Source organism: Zea mays, chromosome 4 (assembly GCF_902167145.1).
Source record: "Zea mays cultivar B73 chromosome 4, Zm-B73-REFERENCE-NAM-5.0, whole genome shotgun sequence".
Classification (NCBI taxonomy): Eukaryota; Viridiplantae; Streptophyta; class Magnoliopsida; order Poales; family Poaceae; genus Zea; species Zea mays.
This window is the reverse complement of record NC_050099.1, coordinates 174,526,705-174,547,389: the sequence shown is the minus strand read 5'-3', so window position 1 is coordinate 174,547,389 and position 20,685 is coordinate 174,526,705. Positions and strand designations below refer to the sequence as shown.

General features: G+C 42.7%; 2 protein-coding genes across 17 annotated transcripts; both read right to left on the bottom strand.

Moving 5' to 3' along the window:
• Window positions 1-79: 79 nt before the first annotated feature.
• Window positions 80-7,854, bottom strand: LOC100273361 (uncharacterized). 12 transcript variants are annotated; one of them, XM_035966759.1, is made up of 16 exons: window positions 7,735-7,850; window positions 7,328-7,370; window positions 7,020-7,110; window positions 6,829-6,921; window positions 6,116-6,238; window positions 3,514-3,676; window positions 3,258-3,412; window positions 2,940-3,052; window positions 2,433-2,734; window positions 2,096-2,183; window positions 1,887-1,975; window positions 1,159-1,237; window positions 1,017-1,076; window positions 798-919; window positions 638-709; window positions 80-453 (listed from the first exon to the last, which is right to left on the bottom strand). In XM_035966759.1, the coding sequence occupies exons 9-16, from the start codon at window positions 2,654-2,656 to the stop codon at window positions 351-353; spliced, it is 837 nt and encodes a 278-aa protein (XP_035822652.1). In that variant the 5' UTR covers window positions 2,657-2,734; window positions 2,940-3,052; window positions 3,258-3,412; window positions 3,514-3,676; window positions 6,116-6,238; window positions 6,829-6,921; window positions 7,020-7,110; window positions 7,328-7,370; window positions 7,735-7,850; the 3' UTR covers window positions 80-350. The 12 variants fall into 12 exon arrangements, with proteins under 12 accessions (XP_035822652.1, XP_035822650.1, XP_035822651.1 ...); XM_035966754.1 differs by having other exon boundaries at window positions 91-453; window positions 798-931; window positions 2,433-2,813; XM_035966755.1 differs by having other exon boundaries at window positions 91-453; window positions 798-931.
• A 2,513-nt stretch (window positions 7,855-10,367) lies between these two features.
• LOC103654093 (signal peptidase complex catalytic subunit SEC11C) lies at window positions 10,368-18,457 on the bottom strand. Of its 5 annotated transcripts, none has more exons than XM_008680896.3 (12): window positions 18,356-18,457; window positions 17,121-17,179; window positions 16,931-17,018; window positions 14,402-14,577; window positions 14,170-14,282; window positions 13,885-13,956; window positions 13,668-13,703; window positions 13,530-13,575; window positions 13,360-13,447; window positions 12,949-13,006; window positions 12,734-12,792; window positions 10,368-12,378 (listed from the first exon to the last, which is right to left on the bottom strand). In XM_008680896.3, the coding sequence occupies exons 4-11, from the start codon at window positions 14,478-14,480 to the stop codon at window positions 12,742-12,744; spliced, it is 543 nt and encodes a 180-aa protein (XP_008679118.1). In that variant the 5' UTR covers window positions 14,481-14,577; window positions 16,931-17,018; window positions 17,121-17,179; window positions 18,356-18,457; the 3' UTR covers window positions 10,368-12,378; window positions 12,734-12,741. The 5 variants fall into 5 exon arrangements, with proteins under 5 accessions (XP_008679118.1, XP_035823294.1, XP_008679117.1 ...); XM_035967401.1 differs by having other exon boundaries at window positions 14,391-14,577; window positions 18,356-18,456; XM_008680895.4 differs by having other exon boundaries at window positions 10,368-12,206; window positions 18,356-18,456.
• Between the last annotated feature and the right edge of the window lie 2,228 nt (window positions 18,458-20,685).

The window sequence follows — 20,685 nt, the reverse complement described above, 5'->3', positions numbered from 1 at the left end:
GTGATCAACTGTGACACCTTGTTTACTTCGTCTTTCTCCTAATCAATACGTAAAAAAAACACCTGATTGACTCGTCAAGTTTTCCTGACGTTGCAAGAATCATCATCATTATCATCATCATCATCAAGAAACAGACGTGTCTGAAACAAGACATGCATCCATATTATATTTTTCTATTCTGCTAGCCTGCCTTGAGCTGTTAGTTAAAATTCACTGCTATCACGACGATAAAATAAAACCCATGACAATTTATTTATTTACATACAAGGGCACATCGAGATGCATGCAGTCTTGATCAAATTTCTCGGCCAGCCTTGCATCACCACCGTTGCTTGTCACCTGTAAATTTATCATATCTTGAAGTGCTTGTATCCATAATCAGAGCTCGTCATGCCCTCTTCCCAGTCACCCATTTTCTTGCCTCCAAAAACCACTTGTTTGATACCCAAGTGCCTGCAGAACCAGTCAAGGCAACAAGGCTGAGTTATAAGGAGGAATGCTTCCAAATCTGAAAAATAATATACAGCATTTCATTATGCATGTGGCCCGCTCAGAAGTGATGTCATATCATAAAGCTAGTGCTCAAGGAATACAAAGTTGCAAGTGTATTTTACATGATAAGTGAAATATGTCTTACTCTGAGCTCAACTGTGTTAAGCAGTTTAGTAATACATCCAAGCCAAGGTAATCCGAGGTTCCAAGGTCCACCCTGAAAGGAAAAAACAGTGAGGGGAATTTCAGAGTCTGCACATATCCTTTTACAAGTGCCCAAACTGCCAAATGGTTCCAACGCTCACCAAACCCTGGCCCAATTGTCTTGGAACTCAACATCACTGATATCATGGAAAGATGATGGCATTACTGTGGAAGCTTCTTCAGAATCATATGAAGGGTCGTAGTCCATCATTGAGTTGGCCAGCTGACATTGAAACTGGCAACGTTACATGTTCTCGAAAGAACTGACGAATTAAGTAGCCAACAAAGGAAATAAAAAGATAAATTTGAATGAACCCAACCTGCAAATTTGAAGAATTGTAAGCTCCTAGCCTTCCCATGACATACCAAGCTTGGACTACCTGTAAAGAACACTTCACGTCAAGACAGTATGTTGTTTTCTGAATAAGGAGAATCCAATGAAATTGTACAATGCCACTTTACACCACCAAGCAGGTCAACATCTCGATCTGTTGGTTCTCCAAAGAGCTCAAACCAAATGAAAGAATTCAATGGGTTAAAGCTGCAACAATAAAAGAACAAATGTCATTCAAGCTTAACTTGTTAAAGCTCTTCCGTTTTAGAAAAAAAAAACAACGATTTCATAAACCCCCTGCTTCTACGGAAGACAAGAACTAAGATCTATTACATTTGAAAGTGGAATAAACAAGAAAAAAAACATGAATATTCAGACATTGGCACAGCTCATTTGGACTGAGAATCAGACATACATAGAGCAAGGGAAGAAATGGGGTGACAACAAGCATCAAATCTATTGCCTGTGAAATGTGAGTGCCATTAATCCAGACACCGAGTTATTGAGTGTTGATTCGTCTTCATGTGCTAGTTTAGGATTTATAAACGAGGTACAAACGTTTTAGCATGTAAATACAAGTTGGTTGAGGATGTAAAGTGAGGAGATGATCATCTATTATCCAAGGCCATTAAAGTTAAACAGAATCAAAAGATATGTGCAAATGTATATTTTTACAGAAACATGGAGCCATTTCATTAGAAGCATGTGTTTAGCAGCTCAGCTCAGGTAGTCCAACTAAGCTGATCCTATCACAGTATCATATGTGCCGTAGGAACTATTAGCACACTCCACTTCTGATCCTTCGAAATGGAAAACAGAGAAACACAAACGTGACTATAGCGGGTGAGAATCTCACTCTCGAAAGCTGACTTTAAAAGCAACAATGGAGCCTGTCTTGGATTTATTGAATTGGGCCCTGCCTTTCTTGCGCACCCTTTCCTGGATCTGTGAATCGCGTAGTACACAAGGCATGGCATGAGTACTGTTTACCAGGGTCAGCAAATTCTCCCAGTAAAACAGCGAAATAGGAAGAGCAAAAGAATTGAACTCAGCAACAGCACTTACCCGTTGCTTCATGAGCTCCGGGTTGCCGATGCTATCACCAAGAATGGCGCGGAGCTCTTCATCATCCCTGCAGGCGTTCTCCAGTACCCTGCATTACCATATCACGGCATTAAGAAACAGCAGCCAAGCATTTGGATTTCGACAGGAATAGAAGGCCGAGACGAAAACAACTGAGAAACGGAACAAACAAACGATGGCATCCAGCCAATACATAGTGAGAGAGAGAGAGGGAGAGAGAGAGAGAGAGAGAGAGAGAGAGAGAGAGAGAGAGAGAGAGAGAGAGAGAGAGAGAGAGAGAGAGAGAGAGAGAGAGGGAAAGGAGGCGCAAGCTGCGTACTTGGCCCATCCGGGGTAGGTGTGCTCCCGGTCGTACTCGCGGCGGCGGCGCTCCTCCCGCACCTTGACCAGGCGCCGCTCCCTCGCCGTCGTCCCGGACGCCATCGCGTTCTCCGCCGCACCGCCTCTCACCGCCGACGTGCGGATGTGGATGCGAGGAAGAAGCGGCGGCGGCAGCGAGAACGCCGGTAAAGGAGAGAGCACGGGCGGGAGTAGCCGTGACATCGCCGTTTCAGAGTTGAGAATGTCGTCGTCGAGGAGAGAAACGGGCACCCTTATCTTCTTCCTCCTAGGCCTTTGGGCCTGGTATTATTGGCCCAACTTAGTACAATCGGACAAGTCAAAGGTAATGACGGGGGCTTTTGTATCACTAGATGAGTGTCTGTGCGTTGCAACGGAAACATATTAACACAACAAGTTATGTATAAATGTGTTACATTGTTATGAGAAAATGTTTCAAAATCCATAGCTATACATAAACTTCATTATTTTAATCTAGTTATTTTACCACTGCACTGCAACCATAGGTACGAAGGGGCTCATGTACATGTCCGTGCGCTGCTCCCACGATTGTGTTTGGGACATTGTCTTGCTCATCAAAATTGCTTAATTGGGTGAGGGCTGCAAGGATGAGATATAACAGAGTTCTTAGCATGCTCACATTTGGTGAAAAAATGATGTTGGAGTAATCCGGTTGACACTGTTAGTGGAGGAGCGACAAAGCACGAGCATCATACAACGGACGCGTCGCCTGCTAGAATGCGCACGGATGATACCCGTGACAAAAGGCTACACGTATATTTGTTATAGCAGAGCTTTATATTACCTGGGACAGGACGGGTTCAGATGAATTGTCTAAAGCAACCATAACTCGGGGCTCTGGATCGTCTCCACCAGCTGGTTCTGCTGACAAACAGTTGCAGCCGATATACTACCTTTCCAGCATATGTATTTGGACATACACCTCAACATGCCTCAATTCTACACAACCAAACGGGAAATAGAAAAATGCATTGAGACTCCAACCAAACATCTGACTAAAAACCGAATAGCTTTCATTCGAAGGTTGGTTCAATTCATACCTAGGGTCCATGAGAACCATTTGAGGTGAAGGTTTCTTTCCCACTTGGTTTTGGAGCCAAGACTGCCCTCGGCTTGGGCCAGTAGCACGGACACCAGAGGTAAAGAAGCATGTGATTTCTGTTGGGCCTTTCTGAGGTCGGGTGATTTCCATACAGGTTGCACCTATCAGTGATGTTTCATTTAGTACAAAATCAACATTACATAAAACACGAATAAGGCTTATTATAGACTATACTCTCAGCCCAGACCAAGGAGAGACTGCAGAGAAACACATGTTTAAAATTTAGAAGCACAGTTCTTCACACAACAACGTTAAAGATTGGATCAATTTTATTCTACAAAATATATTAACAGGAAAGTAACATCTAAGCACATGCTTTCCTTAATCTACTATCACCATAGCGAATAGTTAGTAGCATTCAATAACCAGTGCAAGGAATGTATATCAAAATCTAATAAGAATGAAAGAAAGTTTGTTGATCCAATAGCAGCCAAGTTTATTCCTGGATTCTACTGGAGGGAACAGAACAACCAAGTTCACGGTTTAACTTCATACCATAAACAACAAAGGATTTTGGAAAACCCTTGACAACTAATATGAGCTTTGTGAGAAGAAAGCAGCTAACCATAAAGGAACAAGATGCAGCTATAATTTAGATGTTTCAAACTATACAACTGTGAAGATCAATTGCCCTACAGAACACTCTGCAGCTAAATTAAAACTCATCAAAGCTGACTGTTTCCTACAGATTATCTGTACTCTATGGTGTCGATTCTATTCTCAAAAAATCAAGATAAAATCGTATCGATCCATGTTGGTTTTAGTACTGATCAATAAGATATTGGGACCGAGATGTGGATACTCTGCTGGAGGCGAGGAACAAGTGAAATGGAGAAGAAATCTTTTAGACTGGAGATCAGGATTTGGAGGGTATGCTCCGAAGTTGGGAATGATAGATCAATCCAGAGAAAGAGAATATGTGCATCAAGGATTTGAAACAGATGTCTACGACTTTTGGTTAGTGCAGTTTCACAGTGTATACTTTAGTTTCGAGAAAGAATTCAGTTTTTTAAAGCAGTTAATTAAAGCAATTCTTATGGCTCAATGAGGGCTAGAAATGGACCCTATACTGGTCGGAGCCACATACCACAGTGTGAGACTGTGAGGTGTACAAGATATGCGGACCGTATGGTAGCTGCAACCCTGACGCAAATGCTGGGAGCCCTGAGGATTGTCAAGTGACTTGCTTCAACAGTTGCAGCTGCAGTGCTTACACATATAACGACACTGACTGTTTTGTTTGGCATGGAGACCTGGTCAACCTCCAAGAACAGCACACTAGCGATGGAGGAGGAACCCTCTTATTCACTCAGGCATGCCGATCCGAGCTGCCAGCTGCTGCAGTGCACAAGGCTACGCTCATTGGTATAGTTGCTAGTGGAGTTGTTGCAGTTTTGCTAATCCTTCCCGTGCTAACTCGAAGGAGATGCTGCTGCCGCCAAGAGAGCGTTCTTCTGGTATTTGAGAATACCACTGCGAGGTTGACCACCTTCCGGCACAACGATCTGCAGCGCGCCACTGACAACTTCTCGGTGAAGTTGGGAGAAGGCGCCTTTGGCTCGGTGTTCAAAGGTCAACTTCCTGCAGGCTCAAGCTCAACTCCAATTGCAGTGAAAAGGCTAGATGGGTTTCAACATGGGGACAAGCAGTTCCGTGCCGAGGTGTCCACTGTCGGAATGATCAATCATGTGATGAACTTGGTACGCCTTCTTGGCTTCTGTGCTGAAAAGACCAGCAGGCTCCTTGACTACGAAAGTGATACCGGTTCCTTGTTTCCATGTTGGGCAGCAATCCAACAAGTTTATTCCTGGATTCTATTGGAGGGAACAGAACAACCAAGTTCACAGTTTAACTTCATACCATAAACAACAAAGGATTTTGGAAAACCCTCGACAACTAATATGAGCTTTGTGAGAAGAAAGCAGCTAACCATTAAGGAACAAGATGCAGCTATAATTTAGATATTTAAAACTAAACAACTGTGAAGATCAATTGCCCTACAGAACACTCTGCAGCTAACTAAAATTTTGTTTGGATGTCAGGCTTGACATAAACCATCGCAGGGATTACAACTATAGCAGTCTAAACAACTGCTTTTTAGAGTTTATCTTCTGTTTTTTACTTTTTTGTCAGAAGTCTGGACTAAGAGTGTGTGGGTAGAGTTTTAGATTTTTTTTAAAAAATGTTTCAGATTTATATTCTCTTAAAAAACGTTTTTGGAATCAGAAATACTCCATGAAAACAATCTGGCTGGTAAGCTGGATTATGATTCAAAAGAATATATTTTTTCCATAAAAATCATATAAATATATTATTCAAGTAATTTTACAATTTTTTGTTGGTCCTAGAACAACTAAATGCAACATATTTGAACTTTCTGAATTCTAGAAGAACTAACCAAAAAACTAGCAAGAGGCGTTTCTAGTAACTTTCAGGAGAAAAAAGAGACAGTGATTCAACCAGTTTTCCCTAAGAATCCGAAAGGACATAAGAAAAACCAAGACATGAGACCTGCATACAGGATCAAAGAGCTTTGTTACCTGGACATCGTCGACGTCCACGTAGAGGAACAAGACCTCGGGGTGGGTCTGCGCCAGCTCCTCAAACTTGTAGTTCATGGACAGGGACATCACACACCATGATGCTCCGAAATGGGCAACAACCTGCACAAGATAGCCGGATAGGTTTGTCAAGCTCTTTGGATTAAAAGAAGAAGAAGAAGAACTCGTCGGTGAAGAATCATTGTTCACTAACAATACAGCACCTGCCATCAGGCTACTATTTTCCCCCCAACTCTACTGATTCTGCTATGGGAACAGAGAGATGCAAAGGATACACGACGGAAGAGGTACACTGCATGAACATGAAGAGCAAGGAGCATGACCACATCTGCAGAGATCAAGTCGCTTTGGAGTCGTGTAATCTCATAGAAGCAATGGTGTTACTATTGGTATGCGCATCTACCATTCTAGCACGACTGTAAACAAGACGAAAGAAGGGTCCGAATCGAAAGAGATTGGGAGTTTACTTACATGAAAGCAAACATCCCACATATATGCAGCTAACAAGGAAGCTCGTCCCATTAATAATAATTTAACCCAACCGAAGACAGCAAAACTAAAAAAAGAGGGGGTGGGGGAGACAAATTTCAGCAGCAGGAGCGCATAATTTATCAGCAGATAAGCGGAGGCGTAAACAGAGTCGAGATGATGGACGGAGAGAGAGGCTCGGGGTGTTCCGGCGACGTACGCACCTGCGGTTCTGGAACCAGACCTTGATCTGCTTGGGCTGCTACGCCACTGCAATTGTACGAAACAGCGATGATTCCAATGGAATCCGGACCAAGCTGTAAAGGAATACATGCTTTAAGTAATTAGCCAAAACAGAATTTAAGTAGACAACACATGGCACATATCTTTCTTTTTGTCACAATAAGTGAATTACCTTCATCCCAACCATTTGCACCCAATCGACAGCAGTTCCTGTTGCTTTCGACAGAAACTCTGCCAAGGTCTCCTCAGCAATAGCTAGTAGACTGTCATATTGAAAAAAAACTCCATAAGATTTACAAGCACAATAGCAGCCTAATTGAGCACAATAGTAAAATTCTAAAAATACACCGGGGTAACTAAATAGATGTTTTTTTGGCATCCATAACATCTGAGGCTGCAACAAAATTTGTATATTACATATTATTGAATGAAGCAACAACAACAAATATCATGCATAAACAACAGAAAAATGTTTCTTACAGAAGCATATGGTCACCAATGACCATCAACCAGCAGAACCCACCTTAACCAAAAGAGAAAAATTAGCCAACAATCAAATCCAACATATCTGGATTAGGAAATGAGCTAGGTTCATATGATGATGCCCAGTCAGTCAATATAATGCATTACTTCTACTATCCTAAGTGTGCATCTGACATGAACATGCCAATACATGTGTTTTGACTGTCAAAGAAAAATCACTTCAATCTAAACAAAGCTACTACCATGCTATAAAGATTGCCATGAAATACATTACTATCATGACACAGACAAAAAACACATATAAATAGGAGACACCAGCAAGAATCAAGAACGTTAAGATTCACCACCTAATACAGGCGACAAATATGGGAGAGGAGGATCAAGAAGGAAGGGAAGATATTTACCGATCTGTCAGGTAAGATGAGCGGCAATTCAATCATTCATATCAGAATCGTCCCATCCCCATCCCAACCGTGCTTTGTTATTTTCCTAATTTTTGTGCCAGGCTTGTTCAGATCCAGGAACCTGCGACAACAAAAAAAATCGTGAGATTTACCCACCCGTTCTGGTTTTTTTCACAATTAGTAACTTAATCATAATGTTCAAGATTTCTGCTATGTTCAAGATTCATGTATGAATGTTTCCCTTTTATTTGCCAACAGATTTCTGCTATGTTCAAGATTGGGAACAGCAAGGAAGTTCCTCCAATACCTGATTACCTTTCGGAGCACTACAAGGATTTCATTAGGAACAAATGTGTAACAAATAAAAAATAGCTTATAATTTCTTAGTGTATGTCAAGTTGCCCAGTATAGACAGTATTGGGCCAGATAGCTCATTGAAGCTAAGATCCCTGGATCATTGCAAAGTAAAAATGAAAAAAAGTCCATTAGTGCCACCACCTTTGCTTAAAATTTAAGAAACCTCAGAAGCACAATTTAACTTATAATATTGCAAGTGTCTGCATAAGGCCAATCACTGATGGTATAGGGCTAGAAAACTTCCTTCTAAGGACCCGATACATATAATTTACATATTTTAAATAACTACTTGCAATAATTAAACCAAAAACATTTGTTTCAATAAATATGATTGCTATCACATACAGTGTAGACACTTGCATGAAACCAATATTGAATGGGATTTCTCTAGTGAAGTGATTGTTTGACAAATCCCAAAAATACTGAAAGGCCAGCAATTCTAAGCGGACATTGGTATGCAGATTCCTAGGGTGCATTCTGAAATGGAACATGATTCCGTTCCTTATACTTGTGATCAGAGCCATCAGCTATGGCTCCCAGTGCACAAGCCAAGACCACCACAACAAGAACATCACATGTCCCTGTCTCGCCATCTTCGCAAACACCTATTTAGGAGCACCGACAAAACTAATTTCAGAGGAGATTTTGAGAGGAAGAGAAGCAGATGGAAGGAAGATGAATCAAAGTTGAGTGACGGACGAGCGAGCGGAGATCTAGCGAGGACGACGACGCGACAGGTTGGATGATATTGGGTTGACAGGTCATTCTCCACGTCCTCTTCACCGGCACTGGTGTTGACGTGGTCCGCGCCCAGGGAGGGTCCTATGGCCGCCAGCTCCTCCACCTTGTGGCCGGTGAGGGCAGAACCACGGCTCATGGGATCTGACCACCACAACAAGAACATCACAGTTCCTACTGCTGGTTGTCGTCTTCGCTGAACAAAGGGAGCGCAAAGGGAGGAAGAAGGGGACGCGCTTCAGGAGCAAAGGGAGGAAGAAGGGGATCTGAAAGCAGGGATCGCAGACTTGAGAGCACACGGCGGGTTGGTGCCGTCTCCGCTGACCGAGGCGGTTGAATCTCTGCGCCATGCCCCTGCTAGGATTGCTTGTCGCCATCTCCCTCAACGTCGTTGCCACCACCTCTCCCAAGCACGGTGGGGAGTTCGGGCATGGGCGTGGGGTGCGGGTTCGGACTGGCGCTGTACACCATGAGCTCTGTCCTCGTCTTCACCACGTGGGCACTGGTCGGCACGGTGCCGTGCCAGGACCTGGCGTCCGCGGCCACCGGCCCCCAGTCGCGCCGCCGAAGCAGGCACAGTGGGTGGCGCCCATGTCCACGCTCCAGGAGCGGATCGCGGAGGAGTGGAGGCGCAAGGAAAAGAAGGGATCTTGCTCCGGCTCCGCGACCACGTCGGGGCACCTCGCGGAGATGCATGCCGTGGAGCGCGCCGCGCGCGAGCTCAATAGCGTGCTCGAGGAGATCGCCGAGGAGGAAGAGGAGGAGGAGGACGAGGGGCGGCGGCGGCAGGGGATCGTGGACGAGGAGCGCGCGAGGGACGTGACGGAGCGCGCCGAGGAGCTGGCGGCGGCTTGCCGGACGCTCGAGGAGACCTGCAGCGCCCTGTGGAGACCGGCGCTGTGCGACCCCTGCTGGACCTCATTGCCGACCCAGAGGGAGCGCGGGATTCGAGGGTGGGAGATCCGCGAGGATGGAAGGGAGCGTTGGGGATCCACCCGTCAAAGCTAAAAATGGAAGGAGGGCGGCGGGATGAGGGTGAGGATGGAAGGAGCAAGGCGGGATGTGGGGCTGCCGGCAGGGTGCGGCCGCGGGGTGGATGCGGCGCGGGCGCGACAGAACGTGCGAGTGTGGACGCCTATGTTACTTACATAATTAGTAGTAGAGATTAGCTGCATATCATCACCATTATACAAAAGGACAACTTACTGCCCGTTCTTACCTTTACATGCATGCCTTAGGTACTAGGGTAAGACTAGCTCCAACAAGGAGCTCTAAAGGGTCCTGTACCCTAAATTTAGAGGACGAGGACGTCCTCTACTCCATCCAGCAACATCCTCTAAACGGTCCTCTAAATTTAGAGAACGCTGCTGGATCCTCTATATGTAGAGTTTCTCTAAACGATTCTCTATCTATTTGAATACTTTAAACAACCGCTTTAATAAAACTAAAATATGTACAATACATTTGAGAGTATGACAAATACGTATGTACAAAAATTAAAAAATTAAAAATGTCTTTAATATAGGTATTTACATATAGAGGACGTGATTTAGAGGACGTTGTTGGAGAGAAAGTAGATATAGGAGATGAAATCTTTTAGAGAACACTGTAAAAGACGGATATAGAGAATGTATATAGAGAACGTTGCTGGAGACAGTCTAAGCCCTAGAGCCCCCAGCCATTCCCCAAAGCTGCAGCTCCTCATCAGCAAGCAGCAAGGCACCTGCCATGTCTGGGCAGCACCATTGAATTTGAAAACATAAGAGATTCTGATGCTTAAGAATTGAGGCCTTTCTGCACCAGTCCACTAACTGTCTGTGCTCCACCAGTAATCAGAGGATCTATCTTCAACAGAACCGTATAGGCACAATTAGTGAGCAGGTGATCAGCTGTCTCATCGACCTGATCACAGTGATGACAGCACACCCCGATGCGGCAAATTTCATTGAGCAAGTCGGTCTGCAGTCCAGCACAGTTTCTGTACCACCAACACCACCCAAAGAATCAAGCGATATTTGCCTGGCACCAATAGACTTCCTTATACGCTTTGGACAGAGCCTTGACAGAAGTTTTTCATATTCTCATTTGGCTTGAATACTTTCTTCGGAGCTGAATACTGACCCAAAGCTGAAAGCCGCAAGGGATGAATATCTTCCACACCTGGCTGCAACACAATCCCAGATAATACATCTCAAAGATCAAGGTATTCAGCGATAACACCAACGAAGACTGATCCAATTGTACTCAAGTATCAGGTGTAGCCCCTGCCCCTAGATAGCCTGGCCTTGAAACAGGAGCACATACCCCATTCTCAACTGCAAGCTTCATTGGTCCCAGCCTCGCTTGGTGCATCAGTTTGTACACTCTTTGTGATTAAGCCTCTCAAAATAGCGCAAAGCCGCAAACCCACATCATATTAAGGGTTTCCTTCAATCAGCATAAGAGGTACACAGACATTTGTAAAACTTGGGCGTTATGTATTGATTATTTGCCATATCATCCAAGATATTGGAAGCAATAACTTGCTTTCCTTCTGTCAGATACGTGTATGCAAGTGTGGTGAATACAAGGCTGCCACCAACTAAGGCTTTTGCCCTGCATCTGGTCAAACACTTATTGTGCCTGATCAACCAGCCCTTTTCTGCAAAGCCTTGGAATCAGATATCTATATACCGCTTTATCTGGTGGAAGGCCTCTTTCCGTAAGTTCATCAGGGGTGGCTAGCATTGCATCTGCATTGTTCTTCTTGCAGAAACCATCGACAAGCCATGAAAATATGATATAATTGGGTGAAAACCCAGCATACAGCAAAAGCAACCACGTCATCAGAAGATATAGTTTATGATATTCTCGCAAGATAATCAGTGAGATTGCAAACTGGTTGCCTACGATAGCGACACAATGATCTTAGTGCCATTTCAACTGCCAAATGCGGTCCTTGCAATTAGCTAGTGGTACTAACTGGAACCATATCAGACAGACCCCACTCCACTCATATGGGAATCTCCAGCACTAGGTCGCTTTTTTTACTAACTGGAACCATAAGATATAAGATGCATTCAAAGCACCTTCATCAACCATGTGAAAGAAGGTTTCCTTGGCTTCATCTAGCTCCTTGGCTTGCAGAATCCATGGATGAGAGCCTTGTAAGTGAACTGATTGAACTGCTGCCCATCAATCAGTGTGGTCTAGGTCACATTGTCCGGCATCACCTGTGTCGCTACCATCTCCGTGAAGAGCTGAGCCGCCTCCTTCACCCTGGCATCCTTGAACAGGCCATGGATCAAGGGGTTCCATGTGACAGTGTCCGCTCGTATCCCCTCCTTGCCCATGCCATGCAGTCCCGCGCACACATGGCCTCGTACCTCATGCCCTTCCTGCAGTAGAGGGCAATGACGGTGTTATAGGAGAATCAATCAACATGGCGTTGTAGATGTGCGTGCTGACAGCGAGCCCGCCCTGGCCATTTTGTCGAACACTCTGCGTGCAGTGGCCATCATCTGGGTCCTGGCAAGTGCGGTGACAAGCGCAGGCAAGGCGTGAATAAATCTGAAATCAAAATGTATACCTATAAGAATGCCCCTTCACCCCCCCCCCCCCCCTCCCTGTTCCAAGTCAACTTGTCATTAGTAATAACAGACCCAAGAAAATCCCCTATAAACTGTTTTCTCTTGATTTCCACAACACCAATAAATCTAGGTCGTGGATCCTGATCATATTCTGGTTGCAAGACAATCAATCATGTCATACATGCAGTATAGTTTAACACAGGATGAGATATTATATATACTTGTACTCCAACATTGTATCATGTATGCAATACAGCTTTCTTCAACATAACAATTGTGTTTCTCTACAGCTTTTCTCCTCTCCGCATACTCTTCTCACTGTTCATCGATCCTACCTTTAACGTCACTCCTTGGATGCTACCACCAGCAGCCCCAGTGCACCAATTAGCAGATACTGCACCAACAAACGACAGAAGTCAACCAAAAACACACCAGTAACAGACCCTCCTATTACTTGTAACAAACTCAGCCCAACACAAAAGCACTGGCCATTTGTTTAACACTCCATTTGTTCAACCACTATGTGCCTAATAAACCAGAATGCTCATACCTTGAGGACTGGTTTCTCCGTCATGACGATTGTAAGCCACCCAGCATAAGGCAGATAGCTGCTCAAGTGTTAACATTAAATAACAGGGAACAAGAGTTAGATGGAGTAAACAATCGTTAATCATCAGTCATGACAGTGAATGTATGGTGTGTTTGGTTTGTGTAGTCACTCTATGCTTCATGAGGTGATGCATCATAAGTTCATTCCATTAATTTTGGGGGAATCAACCCACTCCTCATGTATATACTAATTATTAGCTTATGAGGAATGAGTTGATGATGGATCAACCCATTCTATTCCACAAACCAAATAAAAAAGTGAGTAGTGAGAAGAAGATGGATCACTTTATTCCTCAAACCAAACACACTAGTAATGTATTCCCTCAAGAGTCAAGTGGGAAGAAAAACTCACCCAACAGCCCGTCCAATGATGTGCTGTCGCTGCAGCCAAAGCTGCCCATGTGCGTACAGGACTCGGTCATCCCCGGGATTATTGTCACCTGATGAGACACAGTTAGTTTATTTCTGTTCTTGAAAATGCTCATGAAGCAAAATAAAGCAGCTGTAAAAAAATATGGCTACCTTTCGTGAGAATGTCAGAGTCCACCGTATCATGGCGCTCATGAACCTATGAGGGGACAAAAGAAAACTCAAGCCACAATCCAAGTATGGTATATAATCTACAATAGAATCAAACTATTAAATACAGTAGCTTGCTACCTTGATCACACGATGGACAATTGGAATATCACGGCCCTGCAATGTTTCAACAGATACAATGATAGAGAACCAGTCGCTAGCACGTCATGTACGAGCACACATCACAAATAATAAATATATAGAAAGAACAACGAATCCATCAAGCTTCAGAAAATTTCAGATACTAGTAATCTATGGACAAACGACAAGAAAGGAATAGGAATCCAGTAGGACTTACCTCGACATTGAAAACAACTATGTCTCCTGTGCGGACAGGGTCCTTATTCATGTGCAGAAACAGGACATCACCCTACAAGGCATTTAACTACTGATGAAATTCTATAAGTTTCCGATGAAACTGGTATATTACTGAGAAACAAACCACCATTTTTTTTTGGTGTGTGTGTGGTGCATAAGTTGCTGAAATCCAGGTTATCGGTCACAAACTTCGCTGCCCCGACGTGTACAGCATACCATGTTGATGGTGTAAGATGATATAAAAGAAGGCAAAGGAGGAATTAACCTTTCGAAACCCAGGCTCCATGCTTCCAGATAGAACCACCACAACCGGCGACTCACTCCCTGTTACGACGACCAATCCTTTCCATAGGATCAATGCCGAAGTTAGGATCATCCCTGCAAAATAACCAGAGTATGTACCGAATGTTCCGCCAGGAAGGAAACAGCACCGCACCTATTGCGAGGGGGGGGAGATCAGAGCACAGCGGGGTTAGCCGAGTATACCTCAGCCTCACCTAGGGTGATGATTTGGGCGACCACGGGGCGGATCTGCATCGCCTGAATCGACTCCAACACGCTGCGCAGCGAATCCATCCGCAAATTCTTCTCGGGCGCCGCGTCGGCGTCTCAACTCCAACTCCAAGCAGGGAAGATGACCAAATGTATTTTTGACTCGCCAAGCAGCCTCTACCTTCGCAGCAGCAGAGAACACAGTTTAAATATATTTAGATTAGATACTTATAATACTAGTGCGTTACGCGCGCAGGCTACCATCGCAGCAGCAGAGAAGACAGTTTAAATATATTTAGATTAGATACTTAGAGCATCTCCAACAACGTGACCTATAAAAATGCCCTATAATTTAAAAATAAGTATATTTTATAGAATTTAGGGCACCAACAAAACACTTCGCTCCAACAGTAAAGCCCTAAATCTAGATTATAGGGCAGCCCACTACGGTGTAGTATATTTGAGTCACTTGAAACGGTACCCTATAGTTTTTTTGATAAAAATTTATGAAATAGGACACGGTTGGAGTACTTTTTTTGTGTAGAGCCTCATATTTCAATTTGAGACACTAGTTTGAGGCATTGTTGGAGATGCTCTTATAATACTAGTGCGTTACGTGCGCGCCTGCGCGCGTGTGTTGTCTTTTTTATACCAATAGCACAACAATAGTAGTAATATAAATTTAGATTATAATAAATAGCAAGTTGCATTAAACTAGCATACTTGAGTGTCTAGCAATAGTGTATCTGCAGAGTTTACATAGGCAATCATAGTTCTAGAAAGGCTCCAACAGTAGAGTCATATGTATATAAAAGTCTACTGACCAGAAGTAACCTAGTTTTTCTTGCATACACACAGTTCTAGGAAGGCTTCAACATCAGGTTAATATGTACATAAAAGTCTTATGACCAAAAGTGATGGGGCATTTTCTATGTGTGCAAATAAAAGTCTACTGGTCAAAAGTGACTAAGCCTTTCTTGCATAGACAGACAGTTTTAGGAAGGCTTCAACATCAGATTAATATGTACATAAAAGTCTCATGACCAAAAGTGACGGAACCTCATACCTATATATAAATGAGAGTAGTATGTTAGCATAGACAACACTAAAGAGCTCAATGTAATATCAGGATCATAAAAGAAATAACATTCTTTGAAAGGAGAGAAACAATAACATACAACATGTTTATTTTATCTTTCCCTCTGGTCACGGCAAGCAGGTACTAAGTCAGTTAAAGTGTTTCTCGAATAAGGTACATGAAGAGGCTAATAGTCTAATACACTGTTATGACGATATATAAGGAAAAAAGGAGCAATATAGAAGCAAGTTTACTAAGAACGTTGGCAACTGCATCTAGGTAATGTTTGAAGAAAAGGTTTAAAGCATTTAAATACAAATCATGAAAAACAGGATAACGTTAAAGAAATAAATTGCTGGAGTGAGGAAGCAATGAAGTTCAAGAGCCTGTGCAGTCAAGAGCTGCTCTTGTGCAGTTTCATGCCCTTGCTCTCCTTCACCAAGTAAGTTAAACATTTGGTGTTTCTTTTAAGTAGGATAGATAGGCATATCTATAATGTCATCAACCTCAAATGGTAAAATGAATCACACGCTTGGCAAAAACTTAATCAATAAGCTCTTGTCTGTCTGTTAGTTTTGCAACATGGAGCACCTTGATATGGTCAAGTTCTTTGTTAATGCACAAATAAGTTATATTCTCATCTACCTGATGTTTCAGATTAGGCAAAATGATCGGCTGGTTGTCAGTTCGGGTTTGTTGATTCATGTAATGTAATGTAGTCCAATAGGAACTGGGCCTTCTTGATTGTGTGTTCTACATTTGCAGCACCAAGCCTAAACGTGTGACAATTTCATTTAAAAACAACAGTAATAATAAGCGGAAAGATGTCGTTGTACAGAGGACAAAATAAGCAGTAGAAACGACTGACATATAAGAAAAGCGAGCATGTAAAAAAACAGAAATAAATCAAACCACAACATGATTACGTTGACAATGTATATTCAATTCAGATTAATAATGCAGTCTCGATTAAAATAAAGATCGATGGTAAAAAAATGTTGTGTGTATGTTTCTAGAATTCAGGGATCACACGACGTACGCACGATGGTATATTGAAGCATACATATCCCAAAGAAGCATGCAGAAGGTGAGTTAGCGAAATATACTTCATTTTCGCAAAGGACGATCGGCCATGCATGTGTTAAAAGCCACAAACTAATTGAAACCGAGTTCCTGATAACCTCACTGGTTTCTCTTATCTGAGCTGAGCAAGCTGGCGCCATTATTAGGGAAAACCATAAACAGTAAATTTTGGGGATTTTTTTTTGAAGAATAGAGACATTCAGTCTATGCGCAAAGTAAAATAGTGGCATCTTAGAACCTCAATGTTTGTCTTAGAATGGAGCACAGAAACTGAGGAATAGGTCGAAAAGCTAAAACCATGGAAACCCTAAACATTGAAAAAAGTTTGAAGAACATACACTTAATTAATTAGCTAAGTAAAATGGTGCCATACCTTGATGTATTTCAGGATGGACTAAATGTTGTCATTCTTGGAACATGTAGAATCTGGCATGGCTTTACTAACCTGGGTGTGCTTCATCCTGCATGTAGTGTATTATATTAATATGGAATAAAAGTTGTAGTTGTAAGCTTAAAAGTCATGCTTTGTTTTCATTTTATAACTAAAGTATTTGCATACATACTTTTTGGGTGGTGATGACAATTCATTGTTGGTCAGTTGATCTGTATATTCGTCAACATTCTGTGATTAAAAGAAAAAGTGTCAGTTAACTTAGATGGTTGAAAAGAATGAGTATGTACAGCTGAAATTCGGAGAGCTGCCTTTCTCTGATGCCCTGGTGTGCACAGTCTTTTTTTAGGCTCAACTTCATGAGATAATGACATATTTAGGACAACTCCAACAATAATTTGTAAGCTAAATTCAATCATTTCTATTTTATATTTCAATAAAAAAGAGTGAAAAGCTACATCCTCATCAAAAACTGGTTTTATACACGTATTTTAGGTTCATGTGAGGTTGTCATGTTGATCTAATTATACTATAAGTCATTGCAAAAAAGTCAATAATATTGAAGAAGAGATTGTCTTAGAGCTAGAAAATCACAAGCTCCTGCCGTTGCGAGCGGGTGCCTTTACCAACTGCCTTTTTCAACAACGTTATACTCAAATTATTCCATAGCTATTCTTTTGTGATGTTGTGCTAATTAACTGGTTAAGCATTGTTCCTTTTTACCATCTGTTTTTGATAACTTAACAGTAGAGGAAATACCTATACGTGTCTATGTACATAAGTTAATATTGTAAGTGCATGGAAATTACCTCTGAATTCTTGGATGCATCGTAATACTCTAAGACACGTCGAACATGTCAAATATGTTTCAGTATGTTACGTATTTTCGAGATGGTTTACAGAAACTTGAAGACATTATTATGTAAGAAGTTTTGTACCGTGTTTTCCTGTCTAGCGGAAGTGGATAGTTTAGCAAATGATGTTGCTGGAGAATCCTACGTGGCCGTAGATTCAAACACATCATCTTGTGTAAGCAGCTGCTCTTGAGGGTAGTTGAGCATTGTAGATGGTATCGAGGTTTGTCTTCCATGATTTGTTAGCACATATAGGATAGAGAAGACTCTGTTTGTCACTGAGAATGCTGACATATTAAGGGTGACTACAAAGGTAAATTTCAAAGATACAATGGCGGCTAGATCTGGTGGGAAACGCTGAGAAGTTATAGGTGTTGTAATAAGTGTATCACATGGTTTCCCTACTATTCGCTTGGCTATGGTATCGAAACAGAAGAACTCAGCTTCACATGTTCCATCAGTGGCAACAAAGCTAAGTTTATAGCTGCCAAGTGAATGTGTTAGCAGTTCGTAAACGGATCGTAGGAAATAAAATGTGTATGTTTAGGGTTACCTAAACTTTACGTCTGTACAACCACATGATGTACAGCGGTATCCAGTGGAGGTTTGAGGTGAAGACTTTTTGCATTTGGTGCAAGCTAGAAACCACCATTTGCTATCTTGTATGAGTCGTGATATAGTGGCGGTGCATTTAAAGCCCTGTGGCTGCATCATATAAGACAAAAATTGTATTATAAATACAATAAGTTCATTTTTTATGTATTCAAAAAGTGGAACAGAAAAGGATTTGACAATAATTACAGGGAACGTATCTGGATCCATCTCATGGGTGTGATTACATAGGATGAAAGAACTTAACAGCAGCTCTGCATTGGGAAGGTTAATTAGTATAAGCTTACCTTGACTTATCATATGGTTGATTAAGAAGAGAAGTTGCATCTGGAGTGCTTATCTGTGCAATGCTCTTCAAGTTTACTAGAGTTCTGTAGTACTCAACCTATAAGAAACATTTATTGAATCTTAGTTGAATAGAACAGTACAACCATTTCCAGTAGTCTCTGTGCGCTAAAGTTGAATCAGCCACTAAACTCTACTTTGCTAAAATCAGATAAGGGTTTTATATTTACAGTTAGTGAGCTATGAGAAACACTATATTGTACAAAGTTTCAGGCTTTCAGCTAAGTAGGAAACCATAACAAGCATGCAAAATGGAAGATGTGCCCAACACAGGGGAATATATTTGATCATGCAACACTTAGCACTTCATCATATATAAGAAAAAAACAAGGACAACCATGAAACCTCAATTCGGTCAAGCATGGCCGGGTTTGCACGTCCTGTCCTCACAGTGTTGAAGTTAGCTTGGACTATTTCGATTGCCTTCTCCATCTTTTCTTTCTGAAGACACACCAACAGCTAGTCAAAACGAGAGGAACAAAACCTGACAAGGCAAAAGGGCCTTCTCAATGCAGATACACTGTAACATACAGCTTGGTCTTCGATGAAGGATTTCTCTGCTTCGATTTCTTCAATAGTGGCATGCATCAAAACTGCTCTGATATCATGAGAATCAAAAGCTAATGAAGACTAATCTGATAACCCATAACATGGGGAAAAGGTCTCAATATGTAACCACTCGCCTCTTGTCCGATCGTCCAAAAACCAGAGGCCTGCCAGCGAAGTCCACCGGTCCAGCCTGAGGTCTTGCAAATTTTGTGGAGTAAATCATGACAGACTGGTTTGGTAAACAACCACAGCCAGTGAAGTAGGACATCTGTTGTCAAGAGTTTGCCACATTATTTGTTTTTCACAACAATCACTGTTAAACTAATTACTGAACACCCATACTTTGTGAGATCGAGTAGTGCAACTATCCTCTGTAGACCATAAGTCCATAACTGAGCAAATTTCGGTCGGACTACTGCCTACAACAAATTTGATTATCCCAGAAAGCATTTTCTCTTAATGAAAAAGTGCTTAGGCACAGTCGCGGGAAAAAAAGAAAAAAAAATCCCATAAACACCTTAGCAAGTGTCATCTATTCGACGGCGTTATCCCCAAAGCAGACATAACTGCATATATTATCAAACGTGAGTAGGAATTCTGTTCGTGCAGCGCGAATGGCAGGCAAGCAAATCACTAGGTTGGCGTCTAACGTTCTGTGGTGTTCGGTTCATCTTCAAAACTATTTCGCGCAATCCAGGAGGCGGGGAGGGGGGAAGAGGGGCGGACCTGGGCGCTGGGGGAGGCTGCGTGAGAGGGCGCGCAACGGGGAGGAGACCGCCGCGGGGGAGACGTCGTGGAGCGCCATGGGAGCCGGTGGACGGTGGGGCGGGTGGAGCGCCGGTGGAGCAAACGCAGCCGGAGACGCGGGGGAGGCGAGATTGGAGACGCAAGGTGAGAGCTGGCGCGACTGGATGAGTGAGGCGAGAGCTGGTGAGAGAAGAAACCTACTAGAATCATCCACACACGACGCAGGGGTGAGAACGATCGAACGACCAAGGATTTCTTACCGACGTGGACTAACGTGAGAGCGGCAATCCTTCCTGCTTTCATAATAAGGAAATTAGGTGTTGTAGATCATGATGCCAAGATAACATTGCTTAACATTATAGACCATGGCACCGAGATACGTGGTGGCGAGCTCAGCACCATGAGTCCTGACACCGAGCACCAAGATCCACATACATACATTATTAATTCACAGCTGCACGTGCATGCATTAATAAAATGTCAATGTGTCCTTTGGTCACCAACGCAAGTATTAATGCTGTTAGTTGCTACGTGTATGGTCTCTTATATTAGTACAATGCTCGTGCATTTCCAAAATAAACGAGAGAGTATTAAAGTAATCAAATGTTAGCACCATAATATGTAAAAGAG

Bases quoted from the DNA above. Each gene is read 5' to 3' on its own strand.
- LOC100273361 (XM_035966752.1), bottom strand. From the start codon at position 2,656: ATGTCACGGCTACTCCCGCCCGTGCTCTCTCCTTTACCGGCGTTCTCG. The intron at 2,184-2,432 runs GTACGCAGCTTG...ATGGTAATGCAG, and splicing joins ACCTACCCCGGATGGGCCAA to GGTACTGGAGAACGCCTGCA. The intron at 1,976-2,095 runs GTAAGTGCTGTT...CGCGATTCACAG, and splicing joins CGGAGCTCATGAAGCAACGG to ATCCAGGAAAGGGTGCGCAA.
- LOC103654093 (XM_008680896.3), bottom strand. From the start codon at position 14,480: ATGGATTCGCTGCGCAGCGTGTTGGAGTCGATTCAGGCGATGCAGATC. The intron at 13,957-14,169 runs GTTAATTCCTCC...AATGCCTTGTAG, and splicing joins TGGAGCCTGGGTTTCGAAAG to GGTGATGTCCTGTTTCTGCA. The intron at 12,793-12,948 runs GTATGAGCATTC...TTGTTGGTGCAG, and splicing joins CGGAGAAACCAGTCCTCAAG to TATCTGCTAATTGGTGCACT.